General features: G+C 39.3%; 1 protein-coding gene across 1 annotated transcript in view; it reads right to left on the bottom strand.

Moving 5' to 3' along the window:
* The window catches only part of CCDC68 (coiled-coil domain containing 68), a 34,697-nt gene extending 20,201 nt beyond the window's left edge, over nucleotides 1-14,496 (bottom strand). The window contains exons 1-6 of the mRNA XM_047086164.1: nucleotides 14,380-14,496; nucleotides 13,187-13,273; nucleotides 9,556-9,696; nucleotides 8,221-8,346; nucleotides 6,386-6,514; nucleotides 783-865 (exon numbers count right to left, since the gene is read on the bottom strand). Coding sequence (XP_046942120.1) covers nucleotides 783-865; nucleotides 6,386-6,514; nucleotides 8,221-8,346; nucleotides 9,556-9,696; nucleotides 13,187-13,273; nucleotides 14,380-14,496 — 683 coding nt within the window. The remainder of the gene's footprint in view (nucleotides 1-782; nucleotides 866-6,385; nucleotides 6,515-8,220; nucleotides 8,347-9,555; nucleotides 9,697-13,186; nucleotides 13,274-14,379) is intronic.
* Nucleotides 14,497-23,268: the final 8,772 nt, after the last annotated feature.

Below are 23,268 nucleotides of genomic sequence, written 5' to 3'. Positions count from 1 at the left end.
GGGGAGGGGAGGGGAGGGAAGGGAGGGGAGGGGAGGGGAGGGGAGGGAAGGGAGGAGAGGGGAGGGGAGGGGAGGGAAGGGAGGGGAGGGGAGGGGAGAGAAGGGAGGGGAGGGGAGGGGAGGGGAGTGAAGGGAGGGGAGGGGAGGGAAGGGAAAAAGTGTGAGGAAATTTTATAGGTAATCAGTTATCACATACATGATGTTCCAGAGGATTTTTTTAACAGCAGTGAAATAATGCAGCAGCTGGGTGATATCCATGCTCCACGTACCCCCATACTAAGGGCTGTACCCTGTAACAGCTTGTGAATTATGAGTATTTGTAAGTCAGTCCAAAGAACTGAGAATACCTTCAGAGTAGTTCCTTCATTCTCTACAAAGCTGGGGAGCACCACAAAAGAGTCTTACAATTCCACTTGTAGGCTAGCCTACTTGATGCTGGCTATAGCAGAGACCCACTGACAAAATCAGAAGCATCAGGGGGAATGAAGGCCTCAACAGCAGCCTCTTTAGCACCCAGGGTAAACAGGGAGGGAACAGGCTTTCATTCTTCAGAAGGTTAACCCTGCACCAGTCTCCCTGGACCTCCAGGGAACCCTGCTGCTGATTCCCCGGCGGGGGGGGGGGGGGGGCGTGTGGCTGTTAATATTAAGCAATCTCCCTTCATCCTGCGCTTTCAGTCTTCCTGTCTCCTTAGAAGGTGGGAGCCTTCTGTCCACTGGCCAGTGGACGAGCAGAGGGGAAAGGAATCAGGAACTGCTTTAATAGGAGGCAGATCTGCAAACCTTTTAGCATATGTAGCGTTGGATTGGAGTTGTAGCAGCTTGTTTTCCAAAGACAGTTTTTTTTCTAGCAGTGTTCTCTTTTCCTAGGAGAAAATAAGATACAATTTTATTTCTCTGTGCGTGTGTATGTGTGTGTGTGTGTTTGCTAAGTCATTCTTGCAAACTGTTCACAAAAGATGCTTCTTATACTATTAGAAATATGTTTTGAGCTACAGAGTCAATTTCAACTGTTACAACCCACCCCAGGGAGACCTGGCCATTTTCCTGTGTGGTTTCCAAGTAGCTCGGTGACAGGTCAAGACAGGTTGTCTTTACGCTCCTCACTTGCCTGGAGACTTTTTGCTTCTCTTCCAGTCCATAATCGAAGTGTACCCAGCTCAGTCAAACTCCTGCCCCCCTCCAGCCCATCCCGAGTGCAAACTGCCAGCTCGTCTCTCTCTTGGCATTGGCTCTCCCTCTGTTCCACCTGCTTCTCCTACGTGAGACTGAGTAGTTGGTATCCAAGGACACTACTGACCTTATCTTCATAGCCCTACCTGCTCACAGGGCATCTGTCAGAAGGTAGAAAAGTAGCAAATGAATTTATAGTGAAGGATCAAGGCCACAAGTGATAAAGTCACTTTCTAGTTAGAATATAAGAGAAATGTTGACATTGAGAAAGAAAAATGTAAAGAAATACCTTAATGCTATTATTAAACCAAACTCTTTCCACTCAAAAGGAATATAACAAGTCCATGAGAAATCAAACTGGGACGGTTGTGTTCTTTTTTATATTGAACGGTGAGAGATTGGTTGACACTTTACAATGCTGTTTAAAACCATTCCGGCTGCAGTATTTACACGGGTAAAATACAAGGCAATGTTGTAGAGCAAAAATGCAAGTATCTTGTTGGACACAGACTGACCTAGTTACACTGTGACTATGTAATTTTTGCCAAGGCTTTAACCTTTCTGGGCCTGATCTCTGTTAGGAAAAATTAGCCAAAACTTGGAAATCAAAACAATATATGATTTTAATGTCACACTGGGTCATTGTTTAATAACCTGACCCAATTCTCATGGAGAATTTCCCTGCATTTATGACTTCATCGTTTATGATTCGGTTAGAGCCCCGACTTTATGAAGTCGCATGTTCATTTCTAGATTTCTGCCTGGTAGAAAAGATAAGCCCACAGGTTATGGTTTAATTGCCTCAAAGCATATTAACCAGCCTTGTGTCTAACCTAGTAATCCGATTCTATATTCCTTTTTTCAAAATGCCTTTTAATAGCCAGTTTCTCAAAATCCTTTAAAACAGATTTACCACCTTATTGGTTTCTTATTAATGAATAAGTTGAGTAAAACATCTGACATATATTCATTTTATATTTGTTTGAGTCATGTTTCTTTTTTTTTTCAGTCATGACTCTTTGAACTTCCCCGAAATTGGGATAATACTACCTATATTGAAATGTTGAGATAATTGGAGATTTATATGTGGAAGGTCCACATGCTCCTTGGGTATATATTATGACCTCAGTTTATAATTTGAAGGTGCCAAACACTTAATATCTTATGTGCTATTATTTTTAAAATTTGCATTAACTTTTTTGGATTTTTCCTGTAGCATTCCTGCCACATATGGAAATTTCCCTTGTGTCACCTAGTTGTGTTCAAATTATTTTTGAGGGATCACAAATATGCCTCATAATCTTATTGGGATACTTGGATCATTAAAGAAACACATCACTGATAATATATTTTGATTTTGTAGGGAGGAAAATGGTGTTTAACAAACATCCTAAAGGACTTAACTCTCAATGGATCTTCATAACCAGAGTTCAAGCAGACAAGACAACTGGACAACTAAATGTTCTGCAGTGGCCAATGCTGCAGCATGTAGTTTGGGCTCTTAATGCTTCCTCTCTAACAACACAGAAAATCATACCATACTGGCTAGCACTTTTTCTCAGAGTGTCCTCTGGAAAAGGAAAGGAGTTCACAGCGCCACCCAGTGGACAATCCACTCTTCTCAAAAAAACGGTACCTCTTGGGAGCTCAAGAGTTCCCTCGTCCTATTGATCAAAGTGGAGTAGACACCAATTTAAATAATTGCCATATGTTAACATCTAAATGATTTAGGAACCGCGTATATCATTTTTATCTGACGCCGGAGAAGACGGGGGCATAATGGAAAGCATTTTGAACTGGTAACTGGAGGACAGTGGAAATCGTTCCTTGCTCCCACTGTCCTCGTTTATAAAATGGTGATGAGGAACTAGGTGGTCTCAAAAGCACCTTTGAGCTCTAAAATTCTAATAGAGCTAAATCAATGACACTGGAAAACAAATATGATGCAACAGAATTGCACTGCTAGCAAAAGGAACATATGCCATATTAAAATGTTCTTATTGGGCGTTTTTGCTGGCTTATCACTATGTTTATGGAATTCATTCTCACTGCATTCCTGATTAAAGTGGGGCAGATGGTGAAGGTTTTAAGTAATGTGTTCATTACCAGCCCTCATACCACTAATGGCTACTTACTGGAGCAGTGGCTTGTTCAAGTGAGTAGAAAATGAATCCTTCTCCAGGGGCCACCCACTACCAGGGCAATATTTATCAACCTTTGTTGGGGGTGTTCATTTTTAATTTTCATTTCCTTTTTCTTTTCGAACTCATGTCTTTTCCCTATTAACACAAAAGTCTAGAGTTCCGTCTCCTCTCATTCTGATACCCCCCCCCCCGAGGAACCCTTCATCACAGTCTGTTTTCTCAGTAACCTTAAATCAAGAATACGGTGCCAAGCTTTGTTTCTTATAGTTTTATTTATTCGCTTGTTTGTTTTACAAATATAACATGCCTTGAAACTAAAAATATTTTTTAAAAACTCCTGCACATTGCCCTTCTGCTCCATCCCCAACTATCTCTACCTCTCTGAGATTCCAATAGGCTCCACTCTAGGAAATCACTGAACCAGAATATTCTAGAAGGCTACTGCATGACCATGAACCATGGGCATCCTGTCCACTTCCTCTGTCACAGAGCACCTAGAGACAGACCACCATTATGTTTCGATATCAAGATAAATGCTAGACTATCACTTCTCAAAAATGCCTGCCAGTATCTAAGCTAATCAACTTTATTCTGGAGTACATTCCCCTACCTTCAATAGGGGTGTCTGCCTCCCTGGGGACCCCTAGGAGAATGAATGAAGAGAGATGTGGGAAGTTCCTTGAGTCCCACACAACGCAAATGTACTACACTGCAATCTCTACAAAGAGACTATGTCTGGTTCATTCACAAATAGATATCCAGCCTCAAGCTCTGACTGTTACATGTTAAGTCTTCATATGTTTGCTGAAGAAACAGTCAAGTGAATATAACCCAGAATTCTGAGATGAACTCACATCCAGTACAGATTTCACCGGGTTTTCTGGAATTATATTCTGCTGTTCTTTTGTTAATTTTCTGAGACTGACAGCTGGCCACTACACCTGACCCAGTGTTACTGGGTATGAGGTGATCACAAGTCCAAATTTAAATGAAAGCTGGTTAATCAGCTCTATTTGCATTCCAGAATTGTCTTCCTTTCCTAAGTGCAAACATTCTTTGTGATTAGTTTGCTGAGCTATTTATTACAGGATAAATATTCTAATGCTACAAAGTATTCATCGAAATGTTAGTTTGTTCAAAATATCATAACTATAAACTGTCACACTGCCTGCAAACCAGCTGCTTGAGGACATTCTAGCCCAATGTATCTGGCTACGGTAAAACATTCCGTAACCCACCCCACAACACAGATGAGCTACGTATTAGTATTACCAGATTCAGTTAAATTTGGATTTATTCAATTTTTTGTGATTGCCTCACAGGAACTCACAAGTTCAACCAAACTCAGTGTTATAAATTAAATTCTTGGGAAATATGTAGAAAAATTAATCAAATTTCCTTTGGCCAGACACCTGAATATTGAAATGTGATTCTTTTGAAGTGACATTTCAAAAGTGACATCAACTCAAGCAGACATAAAACAGAACAAGGCTGAGAAGAGAAGAGGCAAACCAGGGAATCATTATAATAAATATAAAACTTCATTGGGCAATATTTACCAGAAGTCAGAGTCTATATTCTTTTTTTTTTTTTTTGAGATTTTATTTTTAAGTAATCTCTACACCCAGTGTGGGGCTCGAACTTACAACCTCGAGATCAAGAGTTGCACGCCCTACCAACTGAGCCATCCAGGCGCCCCCAAAACCTATATTCTTATCTACCCCAAATTCAGTTTCAGAGAGCACAATTTTCTATTGGTTTGTTTTGCTACTAAAAACCCAGTATTCCTTGGTTTGTATTCTAAATTCTAAGGAATGCATCATTAAGTTTATGTGCTCACCTTTTGTATATATTTAGAGTGCCAGCCACTCACAGGCATACTACATAAAATTTTTAATAATTTTTGTTCTGTCACTACTCTTCCCTAAGTTGTCTTTAGGAAGTTCCAATCTCTGCAGAATGTCTTTTCTTTTCTTTTGAGAGAGAGGGAGCATGGGAGAGGGGCAGCAGAGAGGGAGACAGAGGATCTGAAGTGGGCTCTGCCTTAACAGCAGAGAGTCAGATGTGGAGCTAGAACTCACGGACCGAACCCGCGAGATCACAACCTCAGTGGAAGTCAGATGCTTAACCGGCTGAGCCAGTCAGGAGCCCCAGAATGTCTTTTCTTTTTTTTTTTTCAACGTTTATTTATTTTTTGGGACAGAGAGAGACAGAGCATGAACGGGGGAGGGGCAGAGAGAGAGAGAGACACAGAATCGGAAACAGGCTCCAGGCTCTGAGCCATCAGCCCAGAGCCCGACGCGGGGCTCGAACTCACGGACCGCGAGATCGTGACCTGGCTGAAGTCGGGCGCTTAACCGACTGCGCCACCCAGGCGCCACAAGAATGTCTTTTCTTAATGTGAATTCTATCTGTCCTAATACAGCCATAGAATTTTATAATCCTAAAGTGAACTCAGATGGCCAAAAAATGGATACTTCACTGAGTCTAATACATAGAATTAGCCTATAGCGATCCTCTGTATTATTACTAGGAATAGGCGGACTTTGCGATCATTTCCATTGCTTCCATTCACAGCCTCGCCTGCTTCCCCTGTCTAAGCCATACACACACTCAAGAAAGAAAGTAACAGTGATATGAGCAGTATCTGTAGAGGTCAATCCGTGACAGTACAGATCATATTAAGTGTGTAAGGGGAAAATTATTGGGTACTTTCTAAAGTCTCAGTAGTGGCAAAGCGTACTTTCACCTAATGTCTTACTTATTTTAGTATTATTTTCTTTTTTTTTCTTTTTTTTTTTAATGTTTATTTTTGAGACAGAGAAAGACAGAGCATGAATGGGGGAGGGTCAGAGAGAGGGAGACACAGAATCTGAAGCAGGCTCCAGGCTCTGAGCTGTCAGCACAGAGCCCGACGTGGGGCTCAAACTCACGGACCGTGAGATCGTGACCTGAGCCGAAGTCGGACACTTAACCGACTGAGCCACCCAGGCGCCCCTTTAGTGTTATTTTCTTACATTCTCTCCCCAGCCCTGTCAGGAAGAATCCTTTAATTCTCCATGGGCTTACCTTTTCCATCCTCTGTACAAGGTTCTCCAACTCTGTGATTTGATTATGTTTTTCTTCAAGCTTTTCAGCAACTTGATTCAGATTTTCAACATGTTGTTTCAGTTGTTGTTCCTTTTCAAGTTTGTTAACCTTTGGTCAGAAAAACAACTGTCAAATGATTGTTTTTATTAAATTTATACAGATATTATCTCCCTGTATAATTTTGAGTAGCCCCCAAAATTTAAAAATTCACACGTGATTCAAATTACTGTTTTGAATTTAGTGTTTTCCTTCCAAATAAACCTGATGGGCTACAACAACACTAAACCAACCTAGACTTAATAATATACTAGAATGTTTACATTTGTTACCATAAAGCATGCTACCAGAACTGGTATAAGAAAAAGAGATACTAATGTAAGAAAAGTGAAATTTTTGACTTTTCCTCAATGAAACTTATCTACAACAAAAATAAATCTTACAGGGGCATCTGGGTGGCTCAGTCAGTTGAGCGTCCGACTTTTGGTTTTTTGGCTCAGGTCATGATCTCCTAGTTCGTGGGTTCGAGCCCTGTGTCGGGCTCTGTGTCGGGCAATGCAGAGCCTGCTTGGAATTCTCTCTCTCTCTCCCCCCTCTCTGCCTGTCTCCTGCTCGTGCTCTCTCCCAAAATAAATAAGTAAACTTAAAAAAATCATGTATGTTCAAGTAAAAAATGTTTTATTTTTAATCAGAAAGTGTCGTAAAAGCAGAACAGTGATTCCCCACTGTGTTGGGGGTTATTCCCCAGGCTGACAGCAGGGGGTTATGTTAGAGATCATAGATGTGAAGGCTCACTTGCCAGTGTCTCAGCTGACTCCTACAGACATGCACACACACACACACACACACACACACACAGTCACTGTTTGTTCCTTTTCCAGTCCCAGAATACATTCTTCACATAAAGGTTCATTGGTCCTAGAATATATACTTCAGATTTAAAAACAAACAAATATAAAAGTATGCATGTGTGTGTGTGTGGGGGGGTCTATGATATATATACACACATATATACACATATACATATGTATGCTTTTAAAATATTTTAATTTATATAAGCTCTATATTAAAATATGAAATATGTAGTGGTGCCTGGGTGGCTCAGTTGCTTAAGCGTCCAACTTCGGTTGAGGTCATGATCTCATGTTTTGTTAGTTCAAGCCCCACATCAGGATCTATGCTGACAGTGTGGAACCTGCTTGAGATCCTCTCTCTGTCCCTCCCCACTCACATGTGCTCTCTCTCTCTGTCAAAATAAACATTAAAATTCTTTAAAAAAGTATGAAATATGTATTTTAAAATATAAATGTACACATACATACATTTTTTGTTTGTTTTTTTAATTTGAAGAATGTATTCTAGGGTCAAAACCATTTTGAAACCATTGATCTAGCCCAACTCGTTCATTGTGGAGACAAGGAAACTCAACTGCAGAGAGGGAGAATGACTCTTTCTAGGTCATCTAGGTAGTCAAAAGCAGAACCACGAGAGGAGTCACTGGCCAGTGTCACCTGGCACAGCCCTGATTTCCAGGCAGGGTGGCACAGCCTCCTCCCACCTGTGTTCCAGAAGGCTCTGGGCAAGGGTGGCAACATAACAGCTCAACAACATGTAGGTACCAGGCTAAGCAGGGGTGCGGGGAGACCAGCACAGAAGATGGGCATCCTGCCCAAGGCTTGCCAAAGTCATGAGGCCATTGCTTACTTCATGTCTAACCCCCCAAAAAGAGAGGCATGAACACACACACACATACACACACACACACACACACACACTGGGGTGTTAATTCTCCAGTGAACCAGCTGCTAACTCAGTACCTTGAGGAAGTGTTTATCATCCTCATGTTTCTTTCTAACTTCTTCCGACTGTGTTTGGTAGATTTCAAATAACCTCTGTGCCACATTTCTCAGAGCCGCCGCTCCTGCTTCTCTGGAAGCTTCCAGCTAGGAAAAGAGGTCATGGTGTGTGTTTTGACATTTACAATAAAAAGGGTTAAAGGCAGAACGGTTTGGCAGGCAATTAAAAACAGAAAGGCTGGGGGCGCCTGGGTGACTCAGTCGGTTAAGCATCCGACTTTTGGTTTCGGTTCAGGTCATGATCTCGGGGTCATGAGATCGAGCCCTGAGTTGGGCTCCACACTGAGCATGAAGCCTGCTTGGATTCTCTCTCTCCTCTCTCTCTGCCCCTCCCATGCTCACACATGCTCTCTCTCTCTCTCTAAATAAATAAATAAATAAACTTAAAAAAAAAAGGTTGTAACTGTACCATTTGCACCCTCCTAGACAATGGATAGGAGTAAAGACGTTATTATCTGGTAAGAGGAAAATGTAAAATGAGAAGCAGCCTATTTAGGGAAACTGTCATGCAGAAGGATTTGCACTGGCCAGGCCAAAGCAAAGCTCCACAGCCCATGTCCCGCATTTAGAGACTGCACCCTTCCAAGAGTTCCACGGTGCCTTATCAGCTTATACACTTATTTACAGGTGTTTTATCATCGATGCCCACAACAGTACTAAAATATGCATTTTCCTAAAATAGCAGTGGGACAAGAAGGAAGTATGAAGGGCAATAAAGCTAAAGTGTCATGCATCTCTCAAGGATTTAACTTAAAGAAATAAACAGGGATGGCCACAAAGATTTACCGTCATTGCAAGGGCTGCATACATAATAAACCAAAACAAACAAACAAGCAAATAAATAAATAAATAAGTAAAGCATTCAACAATGGATTAATCAAGTAAAATAGAGAGACTTTTGACTCTGAGTGCTCATGTTTAATATTTATTAAACATGAAAGCCTTTAGAAATTTATTTCGTACGAACACTTCACATGAGACCTATTTAAGGGTACGACACCATATTAACTACAAGTACAGTATTGTACAGCAGGTCTCTAGAACGGACTCATCTTGCACGGCTGGAACTTTATACCCGTTGGATTTTTGTGAGATCTGATTTTCAATAGTAAAAACAGTCTCCAAAATAAACCCGTGGGATTTATGAAATGGAAAAGTGTTTCTCTACATTAGCTGAGCATACTTCTGGATCTACGGATACATAAGGACGTCTGTCTGCTCTCACACATCCATGAAACCTACTGTCTCAAAGGCCTAACACTACAAAAATTTAGAAATTTCTCCCAGCAGCCATACCTTGATTTTCAAGACTTCATTCTCTTTGTTCATTTCTAAGAGCTTCAGGTCTTTTCCTTTCATCCTTTCCACGAGCAGATGCAAACTGCAATACGAGGGATCCATTTCAGAACCAGAGCCGCTGTGAATGTTTGGGCAGCGCTGAAATGAATAAACATGAAAATCAGAAACCTCACTATTTCTTTCCTCTACAAACTTTGACAGCAACAATTGTCGCTCACTATTCCATACGCCAAAAAAAGATCCAGGTTGGCACAAAATAAATCCTTCGACTTTCGAAGACCAATGAAGAATTCTAATTGAAGTGGCTGGCCTCTATATTTGCTCAAATTTGATTAGATTCTTAGATTAAAAGGAGGTAGACGTACATCTTTTATACCTTTTATATTTCCTACAGTTTTAAATTCTTTTTTAAAAGTTTATTTATTTATTTTGAGAGAGACGGACAGACAGACAGACAGAGGCAAGCAGGGGCAGAATCCCAAGCCTGCACTGTCAGTGCAGAGCCCGATGTGGGGCTTGAACTCACAAACCGTGAGATCAAGAGCCAGACACTTAACTGACTGAGCCACCCAGGTACCCCATTCCTACGCTTTAAATATACCATTAAGTCATTTTTTCGGAGCTAAATGGTATCTACAAGACCAGTTGTTCTTTCTTTCTTTTTAAATCTAAGTCATAGACATAAATGCATTTTGCTTATATTGTATTACAAACTAACACAATCAGACTTAAGAGTTACAATACATAATATTCAATGTTCAATGATGCCTACTGCAATCACCACATAGTACATTTCCAGAGATGTCGGAACTGAATGTTACTGCCTGTGTGACTCCAAGTAAACTCTAGCCTACTGAAAATACACTTAGAACATAAAATAAATCTCATCTGGAATCAAGACATGTGGAAGTGGAAAGGGAATATGAAACCATCTAACTCAATTACATCAATGTTGCAGATATGAAAAATGAGGTACTGAGCCCAAGTTTACATAGTAAGTAAGTGGGAGAGCCCATGATACAGCTTCTTGAGTATCTATCCTATGCTTTCTGCTGTTCCAAATTATTTCAAGATGCACTAAGGAATTATACAATTCTCCATAGCCTACAATTATATAATTAAAAAATAATAACTTCTATTTTTAGTAAGCATCTATCATGTGCCAGGTAATCTTTTAGATGTTTTGTAAATACCCCTTTGTCTGAATGCTTAAAACGCTAGAAGGCACTACGTCACTATGTCCAGATGAGAGTTTCACTAAGAAGTCCAAGGTTATACCTAAAATAAATACCAGAACCAGAATGAGAATCCAAGCTTGTTTAACAAAGCCAATATTCTTTCCAATACAAAATATGGGCTACATTAACAGAAATAAAAAAACAAAAAAGAAGGGGGTGGGTACCTGGGTGGCTCAGTCGGTTGAGTGACTCAGTCGGGTGACTCTTGGGTTCTGCTCAGGTCATGATCCCATGGTTTCATGAGTTCAAGCCCCACATCAGGCTCTCTGCTGACAGTGAGGAGCCTGCTTGGGATTCTCAGTCTCCCTCTCTTTCTTTTCCCCCAGACCCCACCACTCATGCTATCTCTGTCTCTCTCTAAATAAATAAATCAACAACAACAACAAAAAGAATATAGTGTTTTAAAACACACACACAAAGATACAAAACGGAAATATGGTCACCATAATTCTGTCATGGTTTTTTTTCTATTCCAGACCCTACTCTATACTCTTACTCTCTCTATATAGAGTAGGAGTTATTTTGGTTTTTACTTTGTTAAAGAATACTTGCTGGGAAGACTCTGGTAGAAGGTAGATTGTGGGCAGCAGTGGATTCCTACAAAAGTTATGGATCAGTGCATCTCAAACTTTAATAATGTGCATATGAATCACCTGGTGAGAGATCTGGTTAAAATGCAGATTCTAATTCAAGAGATCTAGGGTGGAGCTCCAGATGCTGCCTTTCTAAGGAGCTCACCAGGGGCACCTGAGTGGCTCAATCCCTTAAGGTTCCAAGCTCAGGGCGTGATCTCATGGTTCGTGAGTTCAAGCCCCATGTCAGGCTCTGTGCTGATAGCTCAGAGTCTGGAGCCTGCTTCAGATTCTGTGTCTCCCTCTCTTTCTGCCTCTTCCCCCCTTTTTCTCTCTCTCAAAACTAAATAAACATTTAAAAAATTTTCTAAGGAGCTTCCTGATACTGCTGCTGCTGCTGGGACTACAGCCCCCACCTTGAGAGCAACACAGCCCTAGATCATTATGGCTAAATTCCTACAGGGACACTGTTCAGATATTGCAAGGGGCGGGGGTTGGGGGGGGGGCGGCAGGGCAGCAGCTACTTAGATGTTGGTACTTGTCTGCTGACCATCTGAGATTTGAGATGACCAGGGCAGACACATTGGCAACACAATTCATGTCCATTCTTAAGAAACTACTCCTATCAAGGTCACCAACAACCTCCCCATTGTTATATCCAATGGTCAAGGTTCAGACCTAAATTTACTTAGCTCATAGGCACCATTTGACATAGTGGCCCCTCCCCACTTTCTGAAACCTTTTTTTCACTTGTTTTCAGTGCCTCCACCCTCTCCTATTTTTCCTTCTAATTCATTAGCTTCTTTTCCCAGCCTGATGTGATGCTTCTCCTTCTTCTTCTCCTTCTTTAGTGTTGGGTATCTCGGAACTCAGTGGTCAAATTTTCTGTTATTCCTACCTACACTCACATACTTGGTGATCTCCTCCAATGTCAGAACTTTAAATGCCATCCTTATTCCCAAAGTCTCTGCCCTATGGCCTAGACCTTCTAGCCCAGACCTCTACCTTGAAACCCAGAATCAGATACTCAGCACCCAATAGAAACCTCCACTTAGAGGTCTAATAAACAACTCAATATAACCAAAATGGAATTTTTTATCTGTCCCATCATTCACAAACATTAACCTTTTTTTCCAATTCTGAGCACTTACTTTAAGAAAACATTTGGGGCTGGTTGTGTTAGTTTGGGAGGTGGAGAATGATGAAGGGAACTATGTTTATGCCTCATATCCTATGTTCTGCTTTCTCTGGGGCCATACTACATAGTGAGCAACACTGACATTGACAAGGTGCACTTGGCTCAGATGAGCTCTAACCTGGCATAATCCAAACAAGGCTAATATAGATTGCTTAATGTTAGGCATATAAAGCCAGCCACAAGAGAGAGGGTGCATTTAAGCTTATCAATTGTCTAATCACTCGACCAAATGGCCTAATAGCGTCAACTCTGTGTCCACTGGTGTGACTGAGGTGAACCTAAAAGCTTGTACCTCTATCAGTTTTTTTGGAAATGTTGCTGCCATATATCCTGACTGGGCTGACATCTCCTCATATACTTTAGACAAGTAAGCCCCATTTAGAATATTCAAGAAAGGTCCAATCATTGCAATCTGAGGCTACTAATAACATCTGTGGTTAAATATTTCATACAAATGCCTATTAACATCTTTAGATACCGACAAAATATTTAACGCTCAACATTCAAAGCTTCAAAGAATAATTTAATAATTATCTTAAAAAGTTATTTAAATTAAGTCTATACTGTTTTATGTTTATTTACTGAAGGAATAAAGTGGTACATGTGAGTAAATTCATTACCTTTGTTTCTAGTTTGTGATTTGTGCTGTTACGTCCTACTTCGTCTTTAAAAATTTGATTTCGGATCTTTTCCAAAGTAGTTCGGATCTAGGAGAAAAAAAAATATTCTATTTTTTTTTCAAAGGCATTTAATGCCAAACACTTTTTTCTTTATACCAGCTACAGTATACCTGATTTATCTAGAAAGTAAGACAAAAATAACTACCACCAACCTGACTTGCATTTAGGCTAATATTGTTTAGATTGCAGAAAATGAGCATTTGGTCTTTATAATTCTTTCTCAGTCAAACCTAAAATATAGCCTAATTGAATATTATACTATAAAATAATTACTATATAGTAATTAGTATTTAATACTATTTAGTTCTATTTTTCCTATGTAGTAATTTAGTACTAATTTACTGTTTAGTAATTACTATAAAACAATTACTATTTAGTAATCACTACAAAATAATTACAGCTTAGTAATTATTTTGTAGTAATTACTAGCTAGTAATTACTAGAGAATAATTACTATTTAGTAATTACTACAGAATAATTACTAAGAGAAGATCATACAAATTTATGCATGAAATATAAGTTCCATGTCTTATTGACCTATGGAATTGCAAGACACTCAAAGATGAATTAATTGATCTGAATAAGTTACAAACTGTCTCTTTCCAAATTTTTCCGTCTGTTCTAAGAAACAGTTCATAAAAAATATACAGTTTTGTCAGTCATTATCATTGGATTCTCATAAGATTTCACATTTTTAATGAAGTAACATGCCAACATGTAGTCATTGGGGACAACAACCCTGAGCTGTGAAAAGGAACCAGGTCGGGAGAGACAGAGGCTCAGCAAAACACATAAACATCTACTTGGGAACATAGTATCAGCACTCATGAAACATCTGAGAAATGATATAAAACAGTAGGAAGTGCAGAGGTGAATAGTGTGGGGCAAATTAAGTGCTGACAGGTATTCTGAACCCTTTTGGCCCATTATTCAATTTTACTCCACATGTGGGAGCAGAGGTTCATATCCTCAAAAGAAGTTTACCAAACGTGTTGAAATTTCAACTATCAAGATTGTCTTTTGCCAAATGTGTCCTCACCTGTTCTATGGAGGGAGAAACAAAGCCCACCAATCCAAATTAGGTTTCATTTAAAAAAAATTATATGCTGATATGATTTCCAGCACCTACATACCTTTTTCACATATTCAGTCTCTTCAATAATCTGAGCTGATGTGGACTCATACAAGGCAGAATTATCTTCTATTTTACCCTTTGGGGGAACCTCTGTGGTTATGGTTACTGTTGTCATTGTGAATTCTGGCTCTAGGAAGACATAAATCAGTTAGACAAAACTAACTTCTTTGGTGATATGATATAATATGGTTCATAAACTAAAAGAAGTTCTATATTAGCACTGTCATGAAATATAGTACAAAATATTATAAATTATTGATATCTGTATATATCCATAAATCTAGGAATTAATATAAAAACAATACCAGCTGAAGCATTCACTGATTAGAAGCGTAAAAATCAAATTATCTGAGAAGGAAAAATGTAAAGTGTTTTTTTTTTTTTAATTCTATATCATATTGGACTGTACGACCTCATGAGTAGGGACCACATCTTATTCATCTTTATATTCTAGCACATTATAAGTGCTTAATAAATTACTGTAGAACTAAAATCATATATTATAACAAAATCATATGTATATATCACATATGTAAGTGATATGTACATGTATAAATATATGTAAGTGATATTTACATATATACACATATATCTATATTAATGATATATACATCTATATACACATATGTATATAAGTGATATATGTGTATATACATACATACATATGTCACTTATATACAAATATATTTATGTATATATCACTTATATACAATATACATTATACTTTATTTATCTCTCAATAGCTATAAAGGTCATCTATGGGAGAACTATTTATAATAGAAAATTATTGGGAAAAGCCCAAATACCCACGAAAAGAGGACCGGTTGAATAAACTAGCTACTGCAATGGAGTCTTCCCAAGGATGCATTATTCAATAAAAAAGCATGGTTCAGAAAAGGAAATATAAAGGATACATAGCATCATAATTTCTAAAAGAAGGGAGAGGTGGATAGAAAGGGAAAACCTGTGATTTAAGTTTTGACATTGAACAATGTAATTATTCTACCTAATTATAAAATAAAACTAAATTAAAAAGAAGATGAAATCTTTCAAGATAAGAAATAAAACAAATGAATATATCTGTATATCAGGTTGGTGACATATCCACATGAATTATTTGAAGTGACTTTAAAACAAACCCAGGGACTATTTATCCCAGGTGAGCTATGCCCTAAGAATAGAAAGAATTGCAAAACAATTGGGGTGCCTGGGTGGCTCAGTCAGTTAAGCATCTGACTCTTGGTTTCAGCTCAGGTCATGATCTCATGGTTCATGAGTTCAAGCCCTGCATTGGGTTCTGTTCTGGCAGTGTGGAGCCTGCTTGGGATTCTCTCTCTCTCTCTCTCTCTCTCTCTTTGACCCTCCCCTCCTTTCTCAATCTCAAAAAAAGAAAATTGCAAAAAAATCTTAAACTACACTCACTAATAATATTGTTAGTGGAAATATTGGAGTTGCAATTTTGAAACTAGTATATGTGCATGTGCACATAGATGTATAATGTAGAATAAAGCCACAAAGCCACTGTCTTAACATCATTAGGAACCAAAATTTTGAGCATAAGAGAAAAAAACCCTACAATTATAACAAAAAATGTTCTGTAAAAAACTTATAATCCAAACTGAAATTATGTGTATAAAATAATGATTTATCTTCCTTTAAAAATGTATATTCCAGGTTTGGACACTCCAAAATTTAGAAATACAAGCAATTAATACTCCCAGTGCCCAGACTGTGTTCCCAGTACCATTTTCTACAAAAAGAAACCACAGCTTCTTGAATGGTTAAACTTTGGACAAGAAACGTACAAAGTGATTTTGAGATATCTTGCTATACCAGAAGGCAGAAAGTGATCAAATACTATTCAAATAAGACACAAAAATCAAGCTGACAGAGGAATGAATAAAAGATTGGAACATATAAAAAATTTTGAAGGGCCCCTGTGTGGCTCAGTCGGTTAAGCGTCTGACTCTTGGTTTTGGCTCAGGTCATGATCTCACGGTTCATGGGTTCGAGCCCTGTGTTGGGCTCCGAGCTACTGGTGTGGGGCCTGCTTGGGATTCTCTCTCTCTCCCTCTCTCTCAAAATAAATAAATAAAAACTTAAAAAAAAAATAATTTCTACTAATAAATCCAAATGGACTGATGGAATTAGAAGACTACATTTTGCAATCTCTTAGGAGGTAATGGATCTAAACAATAGCTATCAACCAGTCCTAAAATCATTAGGTGAGAGGTTGATGAAGAATGCATTAACCTGGGGAACCACACTAATCAATCTTAACATAAGTAGAAAGAGACAACCAGGTACTTTGTCCTCTAGATGTGGTACAATCATAAGTAGAAAGCATCACCCACAAAGTATGCTTAAAAAAAAAGTGAACTTGGGGCACCTGGGTGGCTCAGTCGGTTGAGCATCCGACTTCAGCTCAGGTCAGGATCTCGCGGTCCGTGAGTTCGAGCCCCGCGTCGGGCTCTGGGCTGATGGCTCAGAGCCTGGAGCCTGCTTCCGATCTGTGTCTCCCTCTCTCTCTGCCCCTCCCCCATTCATGCTCTCTCTCTGTCTCAAAAATAAATAAACGTTAAAAAAATTAAAAAAAAAAGTGAACTTGAATCTGATCAAGCCTCTATATCTAAGGACAGTGAGTATCTGAATAAGAGGAAAATGTTCAATGACTCTACAAGGGTGAAGGTTGCGATTGGCCAAATCCCAATTATGTGAAATTTTACAGGAAAATAACTAGTTCCTTCCACAAATTAACTATATAAAGTTAGATGGGGGAGAAGCGAAGGAAAATTGCCATAAATTAAGGCTCTTAAGAAACATGTGACCAAATGCAATATCTGGATCTTCTTTGGGTCTTGATTCAAATAAACCAGTTACATAAAGTCATTTTTGAGACGACTGGGGGGATTTTAACACTGACTGGATAATAGATAATGTTAAAGAATCACTAGTTTTGCTAGGTATGATATTAGAATTATGATAGATCTTTTGAAAGATCTTTTTCTGTTAGTCATAGAGACTGAAATATTTGCAGGTAAAATAATATTACATTTGCAATTGCTGTAAAATGCTCTAGTAGAGAAAAAAAATCTGGTGGGGTAAAGATGAAAGAAGTTTGGCAAAATGCAGGGAGTTGTTGAAGCAGGCAAGGGCACACTCCTCTGTCTATTTCTGTTTGAAATTTTCATAATAAATAGTAAAGAACAAAAAAAATAAAATAAGGAAAACGAAATGCCCTGTGAGGTAGGATTATTCATATCATCTTGCTGATAAGGAAGCCAAGACTCCCGTAGGTGGTAACTTACCCAAGGTCACAGTAAAACTAACAGAGCTGTAACTCAAGCCTTTGTCTTCTGGACACCAAGTTCAAGAGTATTTCCATCACATTAAGCCTGGCTTCCCTAGTGACAAAAACAAACAAACAAACAAAAATATTTAAAATTTATCAATGACCTGTGCTGTTAAAGCACACGAAGAATTTTCATATTTTTTGCTAGCATCATTTTAAAACCAGATAGCTTCTGGGATAACTCAAAGTCCTGTGTTTATCCTTTAATCTTCAATGAAATTGACAGAGTATGCCAAGAATTTTCCATTTTATCATAAATCCTCTTAGCCACAATGGCTTCTATTTGTTTCGCCTGAAGTTGATTTGGCAGCTGCAATTCAGCAAGTCTTGTTTGCAGTCTGTGAGTGGAGGTGCCTCTGGTACTTAGTCCTCTGACATCTCTTCTGGGATGAAGTTCTTGGTCCCAAAACAGCATTTAAATGAAACTTGAAATAAAAGCAACATCTACAGAGACAATAAATAGTGTGTCTATAAACTAGAAGGGCACGGTCAGCAAACCACGTGAGCCCAGTCTGGCTTCCCACCTACTTGCAAAGCCTAGGAACTAACAATGGTTCTTACAGCTTTTAATGGTCCAACACACACACATACACACACACACACACACACACCCCAAAAATCAAAACAAGAACAACATTTTGTGACACATGAAAATTATATCAAGTGCGGATTTCGTGTCCACAAATGAAGGTTTACGATAACCACAGCCATTCATTTACATATTGTCTGTGCTTTTGCTTTTGCCCTACGACAGTGGAGTCGAGTGGTTCTGACAGGGAAAATATGTGGCAAGCAACGTCTCAAATATTTACGATCTGGTCCTTTACAGCAAAAGTTTGCTGCCCCCTGGGTTAGGGTGTAGCACAATCTGTGGGAAAATATAGGCAAGCAGAATAATCAGTTGGGTCTGAGTTCTGTTTTGTTCTCCAGTTCAGTCCCCCTGGATCTATGGTCCCATTTGATTGATTTGCATTCTTTTTTTCTTTTTAGTGCATTACACACTGTGTACATTAACAAATGATAAGGGGCATTTCAGAACAGGAATTAACCACTCTTCAGAAAGGATTCTGATGGATTCTCACAGTCTTTCATAATTTGAAAATCACATTGGGCCTCATGTTATATATCCTAAATACACTCTCTTTCATGTCTTTTATTCTTAATATCAAGGAATTATGCTCCTTAATCATTGATATTTCTCAACTTATCGTATCTCCTCCGCTCACTGGTTGGGCTGTCTTAAACAAGTTACATAAAATTTTAGCCTCGACTTACCTGTATCTGTAAAATAGAGGTAAAACACCTACAGTTGCAAAACTGAGGGGGTTTTTTTTGTAATTTTTTAAAAGTTTATTTATTTATTTTGAGACAGTGAGAGCACGAGTGGAGTAGGAGCAGAAAGAGAGGGAGAGAGAATTCCAAGCAGCACAGAGCCTGACACGGGGCTCGAACTCACAAACTATGAGATCATCACCTGAGCAGAGATCAAGAGTCAGTTACTTAACCAACTGAGCCACCCAGGCACCCCTCTGAGCATTTTTTAAAATGTTGTATTTATTTTTGAGAGAGAGAGAGACAGAGTGCGAGCAGGGGAGGGGCAGAGAGAGAGGGAGCCACAGAACCTGAAGCAGGCTCCAGGCTCTGAGCTGTCAGTACAGAGCCTGACGTGGGTCTGGAACTCCTGGAACTGCAAGATCATGACCTGAACTGAAGTTGGTGGCTTAATGACTGAGCTATCCAGGTGCCTCTGAGGGTTTTTTTTTTTTTTTTTTCAATTTGTTGGTTGCACAAGGCACTAATGGACAGTAATGGTTAATATGGTCACTCCTATTATTTTGTATTATTAATAACCACAGAAGACGTGCAGCCTGTAACAGAGGGGCAGTTCATGCTTATCTGGTTGCAAAGTTTATATCCAACTCTATTCAAATGTTCTCTCTTTGATTCAGGAAATTTTTGCACCCTTGATTTGTATAAAGAAGTCCAAGGGGAGCTTAATCCAGCAAAGTCCAAATTGCCATATGGCATTACCATCCTGGGGAAAATCCATCTTAGCATTTGATTTCTGCCAGGAGTAGATTAGGCAGATAAAATTTTCAAAATAAAACACAATCAGTTAATTAAAGCGAGAAAAGAATTTTATTTGTTTTATGCTAGAGTGGATTGAAGAGAGCTTCCAAGTGGCATCATGCCAAAAGGTGTTAGTTTCTAGATCAGGGCTTTTCGAGCAGGGCTCCCAGGAGGAAGGAGTGGTGCTAAGTAGACAGGGCTTTGCCACCTCCACGTGAACCAAAGCAGTTCTGCTTTGTTCTGTCACACACTGAATTGTTCTACGAGGCTTTCTGTGAAGAAAGAACATTCTACAACTCGGCACTCAGCAGCTGTGTGACCTTAGGCAAGTTTCTTAACTTCTTTGTGCCTCGGGTTCCTTAGCAGTAAAATTCAGATAAAATTAATAATGAATAATGATAGAAATAATAAACAATATGAGGTTGTTTGTGAGTTAACATTTTCCAAGCACTTAAAACAGCACCTAGCACATAATAAATGATTTGTATGTGTTTGTCCAATGAGTAAATAAAATATGTATCCATTATCCACAATGACTGCTGATAAGCAATCTGAGTAGTAGAGAAGAAGAACCAGGTAATATTTCAAACAGTCTGCAGACTGAGCGGGCTATAAAGGAAAATCTGCTTCTGGGATTTTAAGACTGGCAAATCCACGGTATTGGTTCTTTCTCAATAACACATCAATAATTCATCACCTGATTAAGCTAACATATAATGAATAGTTTACAATGTATAAAGCAATTCATAAGCATAATTAATTCATAAGCATTAATCTGTGTGATCAACCAACACATCCATGGTCGCCCAGGATAATGTAACTAAACATAGTTCTCTATTTAATGGCATAAGAATGGCTTATCCATTATACAATAAACACATCAAAGGCCCTGTTATGGATCTGGATTTTGCTCCCTCCCCATTCCTATGTTGAAGTCTTGACCCCCAGTATCTGAGAATGTAACCTTATTAGGAAATAGGATTATTACCGATGTAGTTAAACGAAGTCACACTGGAGTAGGCTGGGCCCTTCATCCATCACGACTGGTATTTTTATAAAAATTTGGACACAGAGGTACACAGGAGAATGCCACATAAAGTTGAAGATAGAGAACAAGGTGATGCTTCTACTTGCCAAAGAATACCTAAAATGGCAAGCAAACCACCAGAAGCTGGAGGAAAAACATGGAACAGACTCTTCCTCACAGCCTCGGAAGACCCTACCCCGACCAACACCTTGACCTTGGACTTCCAGCTTCCACAACAGTGAGACAAGAAATTACTACGTTTAAGCCACTTAGCTTGTGGTACTCTGTCAGAGCAGTCCCAGGAAATGAATACGGGAACTGTTTATACTTTGAGATGCTAACAAAGGTATTTTCTTCCTCTATGTAACCTTTGATCGATTCATTCATATATTAAATATTCGTTAGCATACAGCTGTGTCGGGTGCTGTGGCCATAGAAGTGCACCAGACACCCTGCCTTCACGGGACTTTCAGTACGGAGAGGAGACAGACATTGAACAAACCAGTGAATACACAGGGAATGTAGCGAGAGGTGGGTGACAAGAGTGATGGAGAAAAGTAGCGAAGGGCAACAAAATAAAAGGAGGTGCTGTTTTGGGTCAGTGGTGAGGGAAGGCCCATCTGAAGAGGTGGCGTTCAAGCAAAAGACTTGACTAAAAAGACTGAATTTGTGTGGCCACCTGGGAGAAGAGGATGCCAGGCAAAGCGGGGAGCAAGAGAAAGGCTGGAAGTTGCTTGGAATAATGTTCTTGGAACAACAAGGTATGCAATGTAGCCTGCCACTTCTTTTTCTTTCAATGTAGCAGGGATTTTTTTTTTTTTTAATACTGAAACTTGTTAAGACTTCCAGTTGACTAGAGGAGGTGTCTCCCTAGCTACTTCAAACAGGTCTACTCCTGGCTGGTATGGCTCTCTCAAGGTTGAAGGAAAGGCAAGGTGTAGCAAAGTGCGGGAGAAAGTGTGCCACAAGGCATATGCAACTGACTCCAGGACCGTGCACAGAAGGGACAATAAAATTCAGGTGACTGCACAGCGGTATTCTCAACTCACTTCTATGGGTGTTACCTGAAAGGCACCATGGTGGATACGTGCGTGTTTTGACTGTCCAGCACTTGAATCTCCTCCCCAGATTATGTGGAATCACACCTGTATGAGTCTTTGCAGGAAAGGTCCCTTACTTGTTCTTCCTCACTCCCTGGGCCTGGAGAAAGTGAGCCACTTGAGTGCTCCCATCTGGAAACAGCACTCAGGGATTGGCCCTTGGCATGCTGAAGCTGGAGGCAGTGAAAGCCCCATAATTCTCCTGGGAAGGGAAGGAGCCTGGCATAGAGCGGGGCTTTGTGTCCAGATGGCAGCAACACCAGTGGTGGTATCTAGGGACCAGTGGCGATGCCAGGACTCTATCTTACTCTCGTGACAGACTGATCTTTGATCAAGTACCAGCACACTGGATTCTTCCATTTCCAAACCAGTAAGCTCCTTTTCAACTTATCTAGAATCAATTCGCTTAACTGACTGGTTTGCAACCAGGAGCCCCGACTGGTTTTAGCACAGTTTCTGAGTTGTCAGTTTCTCGGTTCTGAGCTAACAATATTGAATATTGTTTCATCATTCTTGGTCACTATTGTTTGGAGCTTAGATACTAGAAACTGAAAAAGTAAGTTGCAATAAAAGTGAACAAGGGTAATTAGGTTATGTGAGGGAAAAAAGCTAACATATCTCCAAGCCCTTGGCGAGACTGACCGTGTGCTGAATATTAAACAGCACACCTGTTCTGCAACTACGTTACACAGCACAATGGTGACATCCAGTGTCAGCTGGCTAAATCTCAGGTGACTGTGCAGTTTACCTAAACATAACAAACAGTATTTCAAAAGCCATGCATGTTAGCACTGAGCTCAAGTAATAATAACATTGTTTTCAAGTAATAATCTAAGATTTTTTAAGCAGAATTAATTTTATTCATTTGTGACACTCATATGTATACAAACATATATCTACATCCTGACCCATGCTATAGAAAGCTCTTAGATATGAAATAAAAGCTATTTCATTTTTTAAAAGGATCGAAACATTGGCACAAATACAATATACAAATAACTGCAATTGACAAACACTGTGCCATTTACTAAAAATCATTTTCCCTATATTGTCAAAATTGATCATTACGATATACTGTGCTATATCTATTATCTGTATATCTGTGGCTATATTTAAATCCACCCATATACATAGGTATAATGCAACCAAGTCACAGAAAAGTGATGTAAGTTTTTCAGGGTCATAAACTGACCTCTCCACTTGAGCCCAGGTGAAGTGACCTTAAATCCAGGTATCTTTGTAATGAAATAATCTATCTTCATAGTTCATTGGCATAATTTGAAATTTTGAAAACAGCTGAAGATTTCACCTAGTGCCCAGTATAGCAGCTAAACTACA

The sequence above is a fragment of the Lynx rufus genome, unplaced genomic scaffold, assembly GCF_022079265.1.
Source record: "Lynx rufus isolate CCGP_SWC_20201006 ecotype Redwood Valley unplaced genomic scaffold, mLynRuf1.p SCAF_20, whole genome shotgun sequence".
Classification (NCBI taxonomy): Eukaryota; Metazoa; Chordata; class Mammalia; order Carnivora; family Felidae; genus Lynx; species Lynx rufus.
The sequence above is the reverse complement of the archived record's forward strand: the minus strand, read 5'-3'. Positions and strand labels throughout refer to the sequence as shown.